This window comes from Panthera leo, chromosome B4, assembly GCF_018350215.1.
Source record: "Panthera leo isolate Ple1 chromosome B4, P.leo_Ple1_pat1.1, whole genome shotgun sequence".
Classification (NCBI taxonomy): domain Eukaryota; kingdom Metazoa; phylum Chordata; class Mammalia; order Carnivora; family Felidae; genus Panthera; species Panthera leo.
In genome coordinates, this window is record NC_056685.1 from 33641848 (window position 1) to 33661422 (window position 19575).

The following is a 19575-nucleotide window of genomic DNA, read 5'->3' on the forward strand; positions in this document are numbered from 1 at the left end:
AGTGCCACTTCCTTCCTGGAATCTTCCCAATGCCCAAATCTTTCCTTTCCTGAGTGTTTCACCATTCCACAGCCAGGAGACTATGCTTTGGGGTGAGCATAGCCTAATCTAGAATTTAAAATCCTGATTAGGTCTCTTCACAAAGTGTAACTTGGCTTCACCCTAACCTAGAGACTCAGTTTTTTCATGACACAAAACTACTTTTACCCAAAGGAGTGTCTGAACAACTCAGCATCCATTTTCGGCCCAGTCACTCATAGGCACTGGTGTCATACACCTTATACACAGAAATTAGGCTAGGTACAGGAGTGTAGTCTGTTACTCTTGGAATAGTTAAATGTGCTTTGAGTGTATCAGCATAAATAAAGAGACACAACCAAGGGGAATGTGTATATTTAAAACTCCTCCCCTTCATTTTCTTCTTCAAATGAATCAGTCCCCACTTCTTCATAATCCTTCTCCAGAGCAGCCAGGTCCTCCCTGGCCTCAGAAAATTCTCCTTCTTCCATTCCCTCTCCAACATACCAATGCACAAAGGCTCGCTTGGCGTACATGAGGTCAAACTTGTGGTCCAGGCGGGCCCAGGCCTCCGCAATTGCTGTGGTGTTGCTCAGCATGCAAACAGCCCGCTGGACTTTGGCCAGGTCCCCTCCTGGTACCACAGTGGGTGGCTGATAGTTGATGCCCACCTGAGGAACAGAGAAAGAGGAGGGACAACAAAAGAAAATGCAGAGCAGCCAAAGGACAACTCAAAATGGGGTTATCTTAGTAACATGATGTGGTAGCAAGACACAGTCATGGGTGTGGGGATGGGAGCAGGCCTGGATATGAAAAGAGAGAATCAAAGGGTTGAAGAAACAGAGAGAGGTGAGTGTTGAAGATAAATCAAAAGTGAGTGGAATTGAGTACAGGCAAATTCAAGAGGAAGGGCTATGAAATATAAAACTGCAAAAGACTAGCTGGAATTTAAATAAAAACTTAGAAAAAAATAAAGACTATGAAAGAAGAGGAGAATAGGGATGGTATTAGGTAGAAATGTAGTGGGGAGATTCAAGGAGACAAATGAGGGTAACGAATGAGATCAATATTAACGGGGTGTACAATACATGGTTATCTTGAAAAGGAAAATAGATCCCCTTTTAGAGGCAAATTAATTTCTAGGCTTGAAGTTTATTCTTTTCCACGTGGGCATCTAAAGTTTTCAATAAATTTAGGGAAATTTCTCTGCCAAGGGTAAAGTGCTGTTTAAAAGATCATGGAAGTGAGATGCCTGGGTGGCTCATGTCCGACTCTTGATTTGGCTTGGGTCATGATCCCAATTGTGGGATTGAGACCCACAACGGGCTCCACGCTGAACCTGCTTGAAATTCTCTCACTCTCTCCCTCTCTCCCTTTGGCCCTCTCCCCTGTTCACACTGTCTTTCTCTCTCTCTAAAATAAAAAATAAATAAATAAAAATTAAAAGATCATAGAGATATTCCAGAGCAATAAATTTAAAAATTCAAAAGGTCTTGGGGATTAATGTTAGCCAGTCCCCATGTCTCAGGGGAGTAGGCTTGTTAGAAGAAAAGTAAGGCCTTCAATCAAAGAAAGTTCATTAAAACCCTTGCCTGGACAAGCCTACTTCCCAAGATCTGGTAGCATGGCAAGGTTCTCCAAGCTAACCCTAGCCCAATCTAATATTAGGGGTACTATCTGAGAAATCTCCCTTCTCCCCACACACATACCCCAAACCAAAGTCAATCTCAGGAACTGTAAGCAACTGGAAGAAGTCTGAGGGAACAAACTGTGATAATATCCATAGGACACTGAGAACATAGTACACCCAAAAAATAGCTCTCCTACCCAGGTCATCATGCCTTAAGTGTCAGCCTCTTAAATTCATAGCTTTAAAATATATGTCTTCTTGAGAGATGTAGGTGGGAATTGCAGCAGTCTATATAGCCAAGGTGGGTAGCCAATTAAATGAATTTAGAATTATCTATTATTCCTCTTAGACAAAAGTAGCATCTTGGTGGTGGAGGTGATGCTAAGATAGGGCAAAGGACCAAAAATGAGAAAGGGAAGGGCAATGAATATAAACTTCACTGCATCACATATTTTGCTCAATCTGACCCTGACTAGAAAAAAACTTTGTGTCTGAAGCCAACTCTCCTCTCTCAAACAGTAATTATTCCTTCAACTGATTCAAGTAGGGACAAACACCCTTGGGAAGAATGCAAGAGGATGAAATTCAATAATCATATGCTTTTCTGAAAAGCAGCTAAAGATGCTGCACTACCTATCTTTCTGGACATAATCCCCAAACTTCAGCTTAAAATAAGAGATAGAAAGAGGGGCATCTCCTTTTTGTTAACTTCCCCACCACCCTCACATCTCATTTTTTTCTTTTTTCCTATTCATTTTCCTACTAGCTTGTTTTATTGTTTGTTTACATTTAAATTTTTTAAAAAGAACTCCATATTTTGGAAGATCTTGATTGTTTTCACAGAATGACCAGAAATGACCCATAACAATAGGTGTAGTCTTGGGGTGCATGGGTGGCTCAGTCAGTTAAGTATCTGACTCTTGATTTTGGCTCAGGTCATGATCCGAGATCAAGCTGCACTGACAGCACAGAGCCTGTTTGATATTCTCTTTCCTTCTTTCTCTGCCCCTTCCTGACACTCACATGAATGCACACTCTTTCTCTCTCAAAATACATAAACATTTTTTTTAATGTAAGCAACATTATTTTTAAAAATGGGTGTAGTCTAGAGGAAATATTGTGTATGTAGCTAGGAGTATAGCAGTGAGGAAGAATGCTACCAAAGGAGATTAGCTAGATCAAAGCCTCATATGCAAACAGGTCAGTCAAGAGACTGGCAAATGGTGCCTTGTTTTTGTAAGTCCCACCAGGAAAACACAGAATGCTCATCTCTGTATCTCTACCAACTGGTACATCAACCCCTGGTGCTGAGTAAACCTCTGAATTATTAAAGGCATGACTGGGAGGTTACTAATTAATATTAATGTAAATGATGATAATTATTTTGATAGCAGAATCTGATTAAAGACCATAGGAACACGGGACAAAGTGGTCAAGCAGTTCACATGCACAAAACCAGCTGCATGTCTTGCCAGTGCAACTCAAAGAAGTGCCTTCTAACATTCAACATTCACTAGTCCTGAGATCCATGGGTCTTCCCTGGCTGTTGTATCTCCTTACTAACCCTCAGAGTCTGGCATTTTCCATACTGTGGACACCTGATCTACAACAGGCTTCCTCAGCTTCTGCTTACTTCTAGTTAATGGGAAATGTCAGGGCTTCACAAAATAAGTGATTCACAATCCTATAATAACCATAAAATTTCTTCCTCACTGAGTTAAGACTTACAGGGTGAACACTTACTTTTTCAAGATAAATTGGAAGAGAAACACATCTTTTATTAAAGGATGGGATTATATCTCTCTGATAATTTGAATAATTTGGTTAATTCCATTCTCTGATCTATTATCAGATTTCATCTACCTCCACCCATTCATCCTGTTCATCGCACTTGCCCACATGTGTTCTTTCTACCCTGTACACTCCTCCCTATTAGAGAAAAGCTCTTTTCTTCTGACCTTTGAGATGCTTACAGACGTTAGGGTAAGAGCAGTAGGAGACTTCTCCCTACTGTAGTAGTACCCCTCTGAATACTGCAATTGTCCTCCGCTCTCTTTTCTTTTTTTTTCCTCTCTCTTTTCATAATTCTTTCAAATAAAGTCTCTCCTTACCTAAAATGTATGAGTGAGTGAGTGAGTGAATGAATGAATGAATGAATGAATGAATGAAATTAATGCTATCTTTGTCTTAAGCCCCTCTCCCCATATCATCCCATGAAATCTGAAGATCCCATGGAATTGTATGCCTAAGACCCTGGAATTTATACATCCTCCTTTCCCATCCTTGGTAATCTTCTGCTTCTCTAATTGTCTACCTCCTCTCTAAGTCATCAGCTCTCACCTTGAAGCCTGTGGGGCACCAGTCTACAAACTGGATAGTCCTCTTGGTCTTGATGGCAGCAATAGCAACATTCACATCCTTAGGCACGACGTCCCCCCGATAGAGCATGCAGCAGGCCATGTACTTGCCATGTCTTGGGTCACACTTCACCATCTGGCTGTTGGGTTCAAAGCAGGAGCTCGTTATCTCAGCCACAGAGAGTTGTTCATGATAGGCTTTCTCGGCAGATATGATGGGTGCATAAGTGACCAGTGGGAAGTGGATACGGGGGTAGGGCACCAGGTTGGTCTGGAACTCAGTGAGGTCCACATTGAGGGCCCCATCAAAGCGGAGAGAGGCAGTGATGGAGGACACAATCTGGCTGATGAGGCGGTTGAGGTTGGTATAGGTAGGGCGCTCAATATCTAGGTTTCTGCGGCAGATGTCATAGATGGCTTCATTATCCACCATGAAAGCACAATCTGAATGTTCCAGTGTGGTATGGGTTGTCAGAATGGAGTTGTAGGGCTCCACAACTGCAGTGGAGACCTGAGGGGCTGGGTAGATAGCAAACTCTAGCTTGGATTTCTTGCCATAATCCAGGGAGAGGCGTTCCATCAGCAAAGAAGTGAACCCAGAGCCAGTGCCCCCACCAAAACTGTGGAAGATCAGGAAGCCTTGCAAGCCAGAGCAGGCATCTGTCTGGAGAGAGTAGAGAAGGGGAAGAAACCAGAGGACATGTTTATGAGAATACCCTCATGTGAACAAAGGCAGGCAATCCTCTCTGGCTGCCCCACTCCACTCCTCAACATTTTTATGTAGGTAAAATTGAAACAGCCTTGAAGAAGTAAGATAAAAGGAGATGGATTGATCTTGGGAGGACTAGCTGAAATATATAGGGTGCAAACTGCACATGTACATGCTACGAGGTATGTGGAAGTTTCTAGCCCAGTGGCTTTGTTGAACCAGGAATAAGAGTTTCAGAATGACAGTGGTTAATAACCTTACTCTTTGAAAGCCCCAACTCCTTCTCCATTTTCCCTGCCCTTGTCATTGGTTTTGTGGGAACTGCCGATTATATATTTCAGCCCAGTCTTGAAAGGTGGCTCTGGGTACCAATTTCAGAAATATAAATGGAATCAGAGAACCCGAGTTTTAATATCAATTTTACCATTTCCCAGTTGTAAAAACGTGAGCAAGTTATTGAACACCTCCAGACTTCTGTTTCTTCCTGACTAAAGTAGGGCAGTAAAAAATATTCATCTCACAAGGATATTGTGATTATGAAATGAGATAGCATAATATGTTGAGCAAGGACTTGACACATAGTAAGCACTCAATGTTAGCTCTTACCAGAACTAAGTAAATTCAAGACACTTTTCCAAAGAAGACATCCAGATGGCCAACTGACACATGAAAAGATGTTCAACATCACTCATCATCAGGGAAATACAAATCAAAACCACAATGAGATACCACCTCACACTGGTCAGAGTGGCTAAAATTAACAACTCAGGAAACAGCAGATGCTGGCGAGGATGTGGAGAAATGGAAAACCTCTTGCACTGTTGGTGGGAATACAAACTGGTGCAGCCACTCTGGAAAACAGTGTGGAGGCTCCTCAAAAAATTAAAAATAGAACTACCCTACAACCCAGCAATAGCACTACTGGGAATTTATCCAAAGGATACAGGAATGCTGATACATAGGGGCACATGTACCCCAATGTTTATAATACAGCGTTCAACAATAGCCAAATTATGGAAAAAGTCTAAATGTCCATCAACTGATGAATGGATAAAGAAGAAGTGGTTTATATATACAATGGAATGCTATTTGGCAATGAGAAAGAATGAAATCCTGCCATTTGCAGCAACGTGGATGAATCTGGAAAGTACTATGCTAAGTGAAATAACTCAGTCAGAGAAAGACAGATATCATATGTTTTCACTCATATGTGGAACTTGAGAAACTTAACAGAAGACCATGGGGGAAAGCAAGGGGGAAAAATAGTTACAAACAGAGAGGGAGGGAGGCAAACCATAAGAGACACTTAAATACAGAGAACAAACTGTTGCTTATTGGAGGGTTGATGGGGGGATGGGGAGAGGGGAAAATGGGTGTTGGGCATTGAGGAGGGCACTTATTGGGATGAGCACTGGGTGTTGTATGTAAGTGATGAATCACTGATTTTACCCCCAAAACCAAGAGCACACTCTATACACTGTATGTTAGCCAACTTGACAATAAATTATATTTAAAAAGAAAAAAGAAAAGAAATAAAACTAATTTCAATCATGAAAAAAAAGGAACTAAATGAATTCACACAGTCTTAGAAAGTTCTGAACTTTGGGGGCCCATAGACAGCTTTGAGACAGACAACCCCTATGAGCCCTCCACTAAATAGACAAAGCGAACATAAACAAAAATTTGGTACCTTTAGCTCTCCAGAACCACTAATCAAGTCCAAACATTTCCATTGTAAAGATAAGGAAATGAAAGCTCAAACAGACAAAGTGACCCACCCCACAACTCAGAACTTTCTAGTCAAACCAACCTGATTCAAATCCTAGTTGTGTGACCCAGGCTAAATTATTAAACCACATGCCCTCAATTTCTTCATCTGTAAAGTACAGGGAAGTGACTTCCTTTGTATCATTAAGGGAATTAAGTGAAGGAATATATTCAATTGACATTTGTAATGGCATTTGTAAGTGCTCAAATGCATCAATGATCTCTTCCTCTTCTCTTCCAAGCTAAATTCTTTGTTAACTTAGGCTTCTAACAAGCAAACATCAAGCCCTCCTTATACTTAGAATTTCCCCCAAACACTATCATAGAGCATCAATAAGAATTAGTAGAGTGTCAGCCTATAGGGTAGTCCATGATGTCCAGGTGGAGGAAGAGGCATCATCCTGCGAATGTTTCCTACAGAGCACAAGCAGAAATTCCCAAATCATAGGAGTTCTGTCCTGTAGCCAGAGGTCATAGGCCTCCACTAATCCTGTTCAGGCTTAGGCCTATCCATCTTAGCTTGATTTACCAGTTCCTCACCTTTGTTAATACTTACCAGCTTCCGTATGCGATCCAGCACCAGGTCAATGCTCTCCTTGCCCACTGTGTAGTGGCCCCGGGCATAATTGTTAGCTGCATCCTCCTTTCCTGTGATCAGCTGCTCTGGATGGAAGAGCTGGCGGTAGGTTCCTGCCCGAACCTCATCTACCAAGGGATGGAAACTATCAACTCTTCCAACCTTGTTTCTAGAGGAGATGCATCCCTCCCCATTAAATAACATAAAACACTTTTCTGGGTCTCCATTTCCTCTACCTATAAAACTCTACTGAGGTAAAACCAGACAACCCCATAATAAATCTGCAAAAGCTTAAAAGAATGCAAGAGTAACATAGGCACTAATAGAATCAGAAGTCTGTGACTCAAGGAGGCAAAGAGAAGACAACTGCTCTGCTGGTTGGAACTTTTCAAAGCCTTAGATTCACAACGTTCACAAAACACCAAAGTTGATTGCCCCTCCTTCTTTCCACTTTCACCCCTCAGTCCCTTTTGTTTTTTCTTTCATGCTACAAAGTTACCCAAAACCTGAACTCAATTTCACTTGCATTAAAATGTCCTAGGGAGGGGTGCTTGGGTGGCTCAGTCAGTTGAGCATCCAACTCTTAATTTTGGCTCAGGTCATGTCCCCAGGGTCATGGGATTGAGCCCCAGGTTGGGACTCTGTGCTAAGTGTGGAGCCTGCTTAGGATTATCTCTCTCTCTCTCTCTCTCAAAAAATGTTCTAGGGATACAAAGAAAGATTCAAGGTGATCTGCTCTTTCAACAATAGTCTCACCATAACCTAATATATGTCAGGCATTAGAGATATTTTAGAATGACAATGAAGCAGAGCTATGCTCTAGGTTCTAGAAGAGTAGGAGTCCTAAAGAGGGTGGCTATTCCGCTCACCTCCAAGGATCTACACAAAGTGGACATATGGCTGACCAAGATGTATCAAGCCCCAACTGCATGCCCTCTTTTATTCATAGTTCCTCTACACGCACCCCCCCCCAAAGGAAATTACCCATTTGCATAGTAGCCTGGGAGGGTAATCTGCACATTTTGTATTTGTATAAAGTACAAAGTACAAAGTACAGGATTGTGTACCTGTAGTCTGTTGCCCCTAGAAATTAGTGTTCAGGCATTACAGACATTTGCCCAGATATCTCTGTGAAACTTAACCATCCCTTGCTTGGTGAGTCAGCCTTGAAGCTGAGGAAATCCTGATGTTGAGCGGAGGATTGACTCAGGAGTCAAACCCAGGGGGAAGTGATGGTGGGGGCAGAGGGGGATTTACAGGAAAGGTGAAGCACCAAAAATCCTGCTCCAACACAAGTCAGAATTCTTGTTTTCTATGATCCAGAAGAGGTTCAGTCTAGAACTACAGCAACCTCTGGCTATAAGAAAATATGTCATCTGTTATTCTATTTTGTGTGCATGATACTACAAGGTTACACCACACCCATGAGAAAAGACTGTAATTATTATAGAATCAGAAACCTATACTTTGGGAAATGGACTATTTGGAGACTTCTTATAATTTCTAAAATTATTTTTTATTTTTTGCTCTTGGTTTATAGTAAAGAATCTTGACAATTTGGATCTTTCTCAGCAGATTTAAGGGGGTTAAGTACAGGGTATTTTGTTCTGCATAGGTTAGAGCTGTAATGGGGGAGCAGGGATCTGTGATTACTATTGTGAGACTCTACAAGACTGTGGAGATTTCAAGGAGGTAACAGAAGTCATGTGCAGTGGAAAGGTTCTGGTTGAGCCACTCCCATCTTGCAATTAGAGATTCTGCTTCCTTAGCTACCATGAACCAAAGCCTCTGCAGCTTCATGTTGTTTTCTGTGGAAAGGATCCTAGCCCGTACTCACCGACAACAGTAGGCTCCAAATCTACCATAACAGCCCGAGGCACATGTTTCCCATTGCCAGTCTCACTGAAAAAGGTGGTGAATGAGTCATCATCATTGACCTTGCTGGCCTGGACACCAAAGGTGCCATCTGCCTGGATGCCGTGTTCCAGGCAGAAGAGCTCCCAGCAGGCATTGCCAATCTGAACTCCTGCTTGACCCACGTGGACTGATATGCACTCCCGCTGTGGAGAGAGTGAAGAATCAAGGTCAGAGAGTCCCAGGCCTTGGTCATGCCCTTGTGCTATATCCTGCACATCTGAGGACTTGTCTCTCCCTGGCATTCAATCCTCAAGATCTCCATCCCTCCAACCATGTCATCTAGAACCAGATGGGAGTCTGAAGTGTCAAGTGTCTGAGCACCACTGCATCTGGACTGAGACTTGGCTCTGAGGAAGAATCACAGTTTTGTGATTTGCTCTAAAGTTTGTTTTTAGGGTTTTCCTTTGTGCCAAGAAAAGGAAAAAGGGCAGCTGCACTGATAAAACAAGAGGCTCATTCCAAACCATGAAATTCCTATACTGATGGAGGTCAAAGGATGAACCAATGATAAGAGCAGAAACTCTGTATATTCACTACCATACACAGTGGCAGCATTCATATTCATGCCTAGGCCCTAATCATCCTGGACAGCATCCTCTCTCTCTATACTCTCCCCATCTCCCTCCCTTCCTCTCTTGCTCTCACACACACACACACACAGAGTCTCAGAATATCATAAAGCAGATAACACTCATGGAAGGGATATACTTTCTAAGTAGGTATCATGTCTTTAGTGTTCTGGTTATAAATGTAGGATGAAGAAAGGATTGTTACACCAGCAAGGAAAAATTGGGAGTGTTTAAATTGGGCTCTTCCTGAACTGAGAAGTTGGAGATTTTCTTTGTAGCCACCATAACCTGCTCCCTTATCTATGTCAGGCCACATATTAAAGCTGACCTTTAGAAAGTCCTTACTTCCTGTTACTCTGGCGTGAAGCCACAACTTGATTTGTCCTAGTACTAATAGTTGAGGATGAGGGTGTGTGTGTGTGTGCGTGTGTGTGTGAGAGAGAGAGAACAGAGAGACTATGAATATGTGTGTGTGCTTGTGTAAAGAAATTGACTATGGGGTTTTACTAGGAGGTATGGCTTCATCACCTCCATATATCCCAACTGTGAGGAAGCAGTGGCCAGCAGAAAGTGGCTCTGTGCCCATGGTGCCCGCAAGAGCCTAGCAGGGGAGCATGTGCTTCGTCTGTGGGTTTCTATTCTTATCCATGACCCAACCTGGCATTTCTAGCACTGAATAAACCAAGCCAGGAGCAGAGCCTCCAGAGAATGTGGCCGGGCATTGAAACGCATGGAGTCAAAGGGAACTTGGAGGTTCTCTGGGCATGGGAGCAGGGCAGCTACCCTAAGTAACACCTCAAAAATCCAGAGGTGTTAGGACCCATTACTCCCTAATTCAATTTTAGAACTGTGTCCCTACCCTACACCTGTCTCTATGCCCTTGCCTTAGGGAGCATAGAGCACAGATGTTCACAGCAGCCAAACTGGAACATAGCCCTATCTGGGAATACAACCCAGCTATATTTCCATGAGTCTGGTGGCCAGAGAAAGGCTTCACTCACAAAGTTGTCCATACCCCAGGGTTTGAATTTTGCCTTCACAATTTACTTGCTGTGCTGTGTGAATTTGGCTGAGTTACTTAACTTCCCCTCATCTTAAAATAATAATTTAGCCATGATTATTGTTGTTTTTGCCTTAGCCATTATCATTTTCTTTATGATACTACCTTGTAGCTTTATTCTCCACACAGAGGAGGCACAGGTAGAAAGTTAGAGACCTTAGGTCCCCATTCCACTCACCTTTACTGTGAGGTTTATTTTCTGCCTTCACCTTATGTCTCAATTCAGACCTTAAAAAAGCACCCTACACCCAGGAACCACCCCCAAATCAGTGTAGTATCAATCAGTCCACATCTTTCACATCCATGAAGACATGACTTCCTAAGGAGGTGTCTAGAACTGAGGGGACATTGTAGAGGCCTAAAAGGACTCTGATCCTGTGTATCATCCTTCTAGGTGACAGCATTCTCTGTGGCTCTGACACTCAGCCTTCTGAACCTTGCCCCCCACCCCCAACCACCACTACACTCCAACTATCTTCTGGGCCTATCTGTGATGCTGTCTGCTTTCCAGTCAGCCTTCCCTTCTGGAACACCCTGAGATTTTCCAGCAAGAACACAGGGATATTTCAGAAATATCAAAGATCATATGAGGAAGAGTAAAGGCTCTTTGGGACCAGAAGACTACCAATATGTTGATATCAATGATATCAGCCTCTCTTGATATCCCCTTTAATATCACACACACTAATAAATATGCCAGTCTTCACAAAATCTCTCTCTGTCTCTCTCTCTCTCTCTCTCTCTCTCTCTCTCTCTCTCTCTCTCTCACACACACACACACACACACACACACACACACACACACACACGCCTTAGGAAGAGCTATTTTCCCTGTTAAGATAATTTACAAGAGTAATTAGAAATATAAAATAGACTCCAAAATAACTGACAGTCTTCCAAAACCCAAAAGTGGCTATGCTAATCAAGAGAAAATGAAAATCCCCCAATGCCATTCCCCACTAACAGAACCAGAGCTCCTGGGAGAAATAAAGAATTCTAAGTCTGGGGCAAGCAATGTACAAGATGAGCCCAGAAAATTGTTTGGTGCCTGAAAGCACAGAAGCTAACACAGACTAGAGTGATGTCAAAAGTTATCTCAGAATCAACTTGAAGAGGCTCCCATTGCCAAAGATGAGACAATATGAGCATCAAAAATAAAAATAATGGTACTTGATTGAAACAGGGTATATATGTAAAAATCCACAACTCCTTGGGGTGCCTGGGTGGCTTAGTCAGTTAAGCATCCATCTTTGGAATTTGGCTCAGGTTATGATCTCATGGTTCATAAGATCCAGCCCCATGTCAGTCTCCACTGGCAGTGCAGACCCTGCTTGAGATTCTCTCTCCCTCTCTCTCTGCCACTCCCTGGCTCACTATCTCTCTCACACAAAATAAATAGATAAACATTTTTTTAAGTCCACAACTCCTTAGTGTTATTTAAAAAAGAAAACAGAAATAAAACTCATTTGTGCCCATTCAAACAGCCCTGTTGATGAGGGAGAACTAAAGAATCCCAACTAATCAATGAAAAGGATATTATATCAAGAAATGTTGCCACATTACAGTTCCTAATTACATAATTGATTTGGACAAGGATGCCAACACCATTAAGTGAAAGGCTGATTGGAAAAGAATTGGATATTCATATAGCGCCAAAGAATCACTGTTACTTACAGGTTACAGGGGTGGGGAGAGGTAACTAACAACAGTTACCAGCCTAACACTGGGATCAATCTTAACACTACCAATAGTGAGAAAACCAGACATTATAGACCTCTTGATGTGATGCAACATAACATACACAACACCACCCATGAGGGGTTCTTGTCAAAAATACTCAGCCTTAATCTATTAAACACTTTAGATTTAGTTTCCGCACTTTAGAAAACACAAGGATCAGAGTGATGTTAAGTGGCATCAGGAGAAAACAGTAAAATAAATCCAGAAGGTGAAACATTCTACAGGACAACTGATCCAATCTTTTCAGTTCATGAAAAATAAGGATGATGGAAGAGATCATATCTTTATTCCACATCAAAGGAACTTAAGAAACATAACATTCACATGTAGTATGTGCACTTTGCCTGAATTCTGTTTTGAACAAATCAAAATTATTTGGGGGATAAATATAGAAATTGATTAATTTTGTTAAGCATGATAATGAAAATGCAGTTAAATATGACAATTTACTTATTTTTAGTAAGTAAATTTCTAAAACATTTGGGGCAAAATGTCAATGAGTCTGTATTTTACTTTAAAATACTTCAATAAATACAGCAGGCAAAGTAAATATGACAAAAATTATTATTATTATTATTATTATTATTATTATTAAACCTAGCTAATAGATGCATAGCTCCATTATAATGCTATTCAATAGCATTTGAAAAGTTTGAAAATTTTCATACTAAGAAGAAAATAATTAAAGAAAGGAACAAGGAAGAATGGGAGTAAGGACTCCACTCACCATAATTACCTTATCCTGAAGGGATCAGGCTCTTCCTGTCCCAGTTCACTTGGTCACTTATTCAACTAACATTTACTAAGAACCTAATTTATCAGAGCACTGAGCTATCCTTCTCCAGCCACTCTACCCAATCACCATCCCCATCTTCCTGCCTGGAAGTTCTACATAGATAAACACAGAGCGGACCCAGGCCTTAGGAGGCCACCTATCATGTCCAAGAAAGGTCACCTACCTGGGATAACCAGGGACGTTTTGCCAACTCCAAATGTTTAGGATACTAGAATTAGACTGGCCTTGTGGATCACCAAATAGGATTCCCTTCCCATTTCACAGATTAAAACTCAGAGGCTCAGAAAAGTAAAAGGACAGATTCAAGATTTCACAGTTCTTTAGCAAGAGCCCAGACTGGAATCCAGGTCTTCTGACCTCAGCTGAGTTGTTTCTTTTACGCCACACAACCTCCTGCCTCACTTGCACTCTGAACTTCCAGGGCCCTGGGTTGTGCCAACATCTACATCAATGCAAGCCTGATTGTGTATAGCCAGGCCAAGCTTGTATAGCAAAACTCCAAACAGAAAAAAGCTCCAGGGAGAGAGAAACTGAGAATGTCTTATGGTGGTAGCCTTTTTGAAAATGGGTCATCCTTCTCTGACAGAACCAATGATCTGTTTCTCAGGGCTGGTGTGTGCAAGGGGAGGGAATGGGTTGAGGTACAGAGTAAGCTGACCCAGCAAAGGATATTTAAGTCATACATTTGCTCCAAACTCATATTTCAGATTCCCCTCTCTAGCCAATCAGAGCTCATGCTTTCTCTCACACACTATTTCTCTCTCTCAGGTCTATTTTGAATCTGGGCTTATAGAGCTCAGACCACTTCTGTGCCCTAGGTATGCTGTGATGGAAAGGGGGTCCCCTGTATGCTACTGGACCTCTCTCCCAGCAATCCAGGGGGTGAAGATGAGGGAGACAGAGAGACCTAACAGAGGAATTCCTTTCCTCAAGAAAAGTATGACACACCCTTACACAGACCTAGCGCTGGGATAACTACAAAAGTTACCCACTCTGTCCATTCCTACAACAAATATTTATTGTGTTATTATGTACAAAAAGGTACCAAAAGGTACTGAGCTAAGTCCTACTCATCCTATTCATTAAATTTCACTTCTTACAGGAAGTCTGGAAAACCACAAAGCAGCAAAGAGCCCCTACTATGTGCTCCTGCAATCCTCTTCTTCCCTATTGTTGCATTTATCATACCACATTATAGTTGCTTATTCAGTTCTCTGACTTTCCTAGCAGAGAGAGTAAGTTCTATGAGGGCAAGGAACCCTTGTTTATTCACTACATCCCCAGCATCAAGCACAGTGCTTGAATGTACTGGGTGCTCAATAAATATATATGAATGATTAGAATAAGAACTCTATCCTGGGGGCGGGGGGGTGTCTTATAATCTGACAAGAGAGTAGCCAATGCCTAAAAGACAATGGGAGTTCAAAGGAGAAAAAAAACAACTCTGGCTTGGTTTCCTGGAAGAGGAATATTTGCAGAGACCTTGATGAATTTAGACATGCCAACATGATCATTTTAGTTGGGCTTAGGTGCATGGTGAACAAGAGGCAGGAAATTTTAGGACAGGTCTCGCCAACCACTCAGTTAGCCTGAAGTGTCAGCTCATGAAAGGCAGAGTGGATGAGAAATCTGTGCCACCTACTATCATCTTCCTTTGAGAGGGGAGCCTATGTTTTGCAGAACATCAAAAAAGAAATTCTAGAACTTTACAGCCCTTTTATAATTCCGCTATAAGAAACCTTTTCTTATATCAATATTATATAATTTCTATTTCAATATTAGTCATTCCCTTTTGTTTTACTGCCAAAGGACTAAGATCAGCTCTAGGATCCTCTATAGAAGGAGGTTTTGTAGCTTCAAAAGTTATTTTGAAGTACCATAAAATAGTAAAACTGGCATATTGTCTAGGAGAGGAAATAACACAGACCAGCAGTATATGCCACATGAAAATCTGAGACCAGTCCACATCCCCTGACTACCAATGTGGTCAAATGTCACACAGTTGCTTTCAGGAAGCATATTATTACACCAGATTATGTCTAGTTGTCAGGCTGGGCTAATAAATTACCTATATTTTAGGATCTAGGTCAGAGATAGCAAACAAAAAGTAGATCCACAGTGTTATGGAGGAATAATTAAAGAAGAAATATTATTTGTAAAAGATTGAGTTATCTCTGCTCAAAGCCCTTCAATTAGAGCACATTTGGAATCCCTCAGAACAAAGAATAGATAGCAAGCCAGAAACAGTAAGAACAAAGACTTGACCTAAATTAACATCAGTAAGTGAAAGTGGCTCAAGAGAGGGGGCTCAGATTATAGGTACTGCAGTTAGGGCAGCAATAGGGATGACATAGACCAACTTTAAGAGTAGCAGGCATGTTTGGTAAGTAGACTCCCAGCATTAGAGAGCCATTAATGTCAGAAGGCCCTTAAGCTTTAGCTGACTTCGGGAGCAAGTGTGAGAGACAGTTAAGGAGTTTTAATCTGATGCACACTGCCCACTCCATTTTCCCATTCTCTTCCACAGTTCATTATCTGGGACAAATTCTAATAGCAAGACACAGACAGAGGAAATGTCAACCACAAAGGCCACAGATAGCACAACTGGTCCCTTGGTGGCCAAAGGGAAAAGGAGCAGTTGGTCTACTTCTGCCCCCAAGATTCCCACCCACCCCCCTATCACTGGTCCTGAATTCCCCAGCTATTTCCCCCTCAGAACTTATTTTTAACTTTTCATCTTCCTCTCAAGGTCACTCAGGAGCACTCTCAGAAAAGACACTCAGCAACAGCATTAGCCATTTAGCTCAGGGCCTGACCTGAGCTTGGAAGCTTCCTATGAAAACTCCTCCTCATTTAACTGGCACCTTTGCCCAAGCCACTGCCAAAGGAAATTCTGTTCATCTGGCTCCTCTGCTGTTCAGAGGCATGTACCCCACTACCTCTGGGGAAACCTGCACTTTGTGATGGGAAAGGCAGTGCAGCAGTGACTCCAACAGTGCTCTGAGGTCAGAATAGAAGTACGGACCCTGCAAAGCTCAGCCATGCCTGCCTGCAAGGGGGCAGTTGGCAGAGGACTGCAGACACGGAAGCAGTGTCCACCCCACCCCCATTCTCCCCTCCCCTCTAGCTGTCCATTTTTGCCACAAAACAGGCTCTTTGTTGCCACTTTATGCCTATTCCCATCCAAACTGGCGCTCCCCAGTTCAGAAGGAATGCAGAGAAGGGGGCTATGCTGCAGATGTTCTCACCTCCCAAAAAAACCACATACACTTTCTCTGTGCTCTGGTATCATTGACATGGTCTTGGCTTGGGGCACTTGACCAGGAGTCTCCATAACACTTTTCCCAAAAGATGTCATAGTCTCAGTTCCCAGGAGAACTGCTCACTGGAGGGACACTAGGAGCAGATGGGAATGCTCAGTTATAGGATTAGTTATACATTTCTTACTCAGAACCTACAGAAATGTTGTAGCTAATTCTTCTTAACACAGAGGCAGACTTCCCCTCAACCCCCACAAGGGAAGGGGAGCCTGGGGAATGGGTGCCTGAAACTTAACCTGTTGGAGGAAGTGAAGCCCTTCCTGCAAGAGTGGGATTCTTTGGGTTCTAGGTTTATTAGATGTGTCATTCTAGCCTTTAAGGAATGAGTCAAGAGATTTTTAAGAAGAGGTTCTATGAGTGGGAAATGGTCAATAAGTGTTTTCCCATTAAGACAATGCTATCCATGTGATTAAATATTTTAAACAGAACCTGCTATATAAAAGTCAGTTTCAAAATAAAAGATACTCTCTTTTCAAAATATTCAACCACAGGTTTTCAGTTAAGCAGCCACTTTTAAAGTACAGTTTTACTGTTTAGAATTTTTATTTCCTGGATATTTTTAGAAACTTGCCTATTGAAAATACATCAAAGTTTGCTCACAGGGCCACATTTTTACGATCCTTGACTCCCTTATAAGCCTACTTTAGGCTCCACACTGAGAGTCACTATGGCATTCAGGTCAGTATTAAAACATGCACGAGAAAGCACTTTGAAAATTATAAAGCACTACATACTAGACATAAATATTAAATATCAAATCTTGAGTATCCTGCCTAGGATTTGCTTCAAAATAATGGGAAGTGAGCAAAGGGGGGACAAATATGAAGCAAAGACTTGTCATAAGTAGATAATTGTTGAAATTGAATAAGGCATATACAGGAGTTCATTATACCGTTCTCTCTCCTTTTTATATGTTTGAAATTCTCCACAATAATCCTGAGAAACTTAACAAAAACCCATGGGGGAGGGGAAGGAAAAAAAAAAAAGAGGTTAGAGTGGAAGAGAGCCAAAGCATAAGAGACTCTTAAAAACTGAGAACAAACTGAGGGTTGATGGGGGTGGGAGGGAGGGAGGGGAGGGCGGGTGATGGGTATTGAGGAGGGCACCTTTTGGGATGAGCACTGGGTGTTGTATGGAAACCAATTTGACAATATACTTCATATATTGAAAAAAAAATAAAAAATAAAAAATAAAATAAAATAAAAAAGAAATTCTCCACAACAAAAAGCTTAAAATAGTAAAGCTAGGGGTAGCCTTGCAATTTGAGCCATAACCCCTCTTCATTTTGTAGATGAGAAAACCAGCCCAGAGAGGTTAAATGACCTTCCTGAAGTCACATAGCTAGCTACAGAGCCAGGAGTCAAAATTCTCCTCTGGGCTTCTTTGGCCTCACAGCAGGGGCATCAGGCAGGAGTGGATTCCTTTGGCCACTATGGCCCCCACGTTCTTCAAGCTCCCAGGTGTGTCTGGGAGTATGCTGGTGAGAGAGGGCTGCTGGCAGACCTCTAGCTAGGAACAGCAGAGCTGGAGCCAGAGCCAGAAGGCCCTGGGCACTTTCCAAAATGAGCAGAAGCCAGGGGAGGAGGGGAGTTTTCTCGGTCACTGACACCTAGAGCAAGAGTGCCCAGAGAACCTGACCTTGGCTTATGAGACTTGCTTATTCTGTCCCCCTCCCCCACCCAACCTTTCCAACCTACCTCCCCGCTGCCAAAATGGCAGGGCTCTGAACAAGGAGGTTCTGGGTTTTCAGGCGTTCTGGGAAATGGATTGGGGACGAATTTACCCACCCCCGGGGCTCCAGGCGGCCCGGGGCGGGAGGAGGGGAGGGCGGATGGGAGGGATTCTAGAGGGTCTGGAAAGCCCCTCTCCAACGAGTAAGATCTGCATCTGCAAAAAAGGTAGATGTGGGGGAGGGAGAAAGGAGCTGCTGCTGAACCCCTAACCACGATAGTAAACAAAAAGAGAAGTGTGAGGTCCCCTGGCCTTCCGGAGGGAGACTTCTGTGTGCCAAAGTCCTTCTGACTTTGACCGCTGGAAAAACGGGAGTTGGCGTAGGTGCCCGGTGTCTGCGAAGCTGAGCGCGCTCAAGTTTAAGTGCCCCAAACCCAAGCAAATGTCCAGAGACAGTAAGGAAAACGACCTCAAGCCTAGGGAGACTGTGACGTCTTAAGTCCTCTGTCATATTCTGGGGCTCTGTCACATTTCATTGTGTTTAGGGACTGACTGCACCCACTCCCCTAGCCGCCCGTGCGCAGCCCACCCATCTGGAATCCCTGGACTGTCTCCTACTTAGCCCACTCTAGTCTCTGAGCTGCCTGTCTGGGGATCCCTCAGAATCTCACCTCTTCTGCGCCGGCTTCCCATGTCCTCCCTCTCCTCACCTGTGTGCGCAAATGTCCCTTAGGTCCCTTTGAGGGGCGACTTGTCCCAGGTCTCTATATCTAGGGTACTGACACGGGCTGCCGTCCGCCGGAGGGTACGGCCCCCGCGACCCTGAGCTGACACCCCAGGAGACTTCAAGGTTTGCAGATCCAAAGCGATGGATCCGTTAGCCTCCGCGTAGATATGGCTCTCGGCTGGGTGCCAGCCCTACGCCCCAGATCCCCGGCCGGCGGCCCCAGGCCCTGGAAAAGCTCACCATCGCGGCTGCTCTCCTCGCCCGCTCGCCTCCCAGCTGGGCCTGCCCACCCCAACTGCTCCAGATACAGCCGCCTCCGCTGTTGTGACACACTGGGTGGGAGGGGGCCAGGGACAGACATGCTGGGCCAGCAGCTGCCCTGCAGCATCACAGTGCCCAGGGAGGGGAGGGACCGGGACAGGTCACAATTGCTCCTCTCCGCCCACCCACGGCTCAAATCTCTGGGCACCCGCGGTGGCCCCGCCCCGCCTCTGGGTCCAGCTTCGGCTGGGTAGAGCACAGCGCTGTGGGAATAGTGAGGTTGGGTTCCTAGAGGCTCCAGGCGGGAGGCGGTCCTATTACCAAAGGCACTCCTACACTCTGTAAGATTGGCCATTATAATTCCAGCTGCTTAGGAAAGAAATGTAAACGTGCTGCTAGACAAAATGTTCGCCATTCCCCCAAACTTTCATTGTCTTCCAGCTGCCAAACACCAGC

General features: G+C 43.4%; 1 protein-coding gene across 1 annotated transcript; it reads right to left on the bottom strand.

Annotated features, from left to right (window-relative positions):
• Positions 1–377: 377 nt before the first annotated feature.
• Positions 378–19206, bottom strand: TUBA8 (tubulin alpha 8). Its single transcript, XM_042945374.1, has 5 exons — positions 19099–19206; positions 8896–9118; positions 7038–7186; positions 3989–4669; positions 378–689 (listed from the first exon to the last, which is right to left on the bottom strand). The coding sequence occupies exons 1-5, from the start codon at positions 19099–19101 to the stop codon at positions 396–398; spliced, it is 1350 nt and encodes a 449-aa protein (XP_042801308.1). The 5' UTR covers positions 19102–19206; the 3' UTR covers positions 378–395.
• Between the last annotated feature and the right edge of the window lie 369 nt (positions 19207–19575).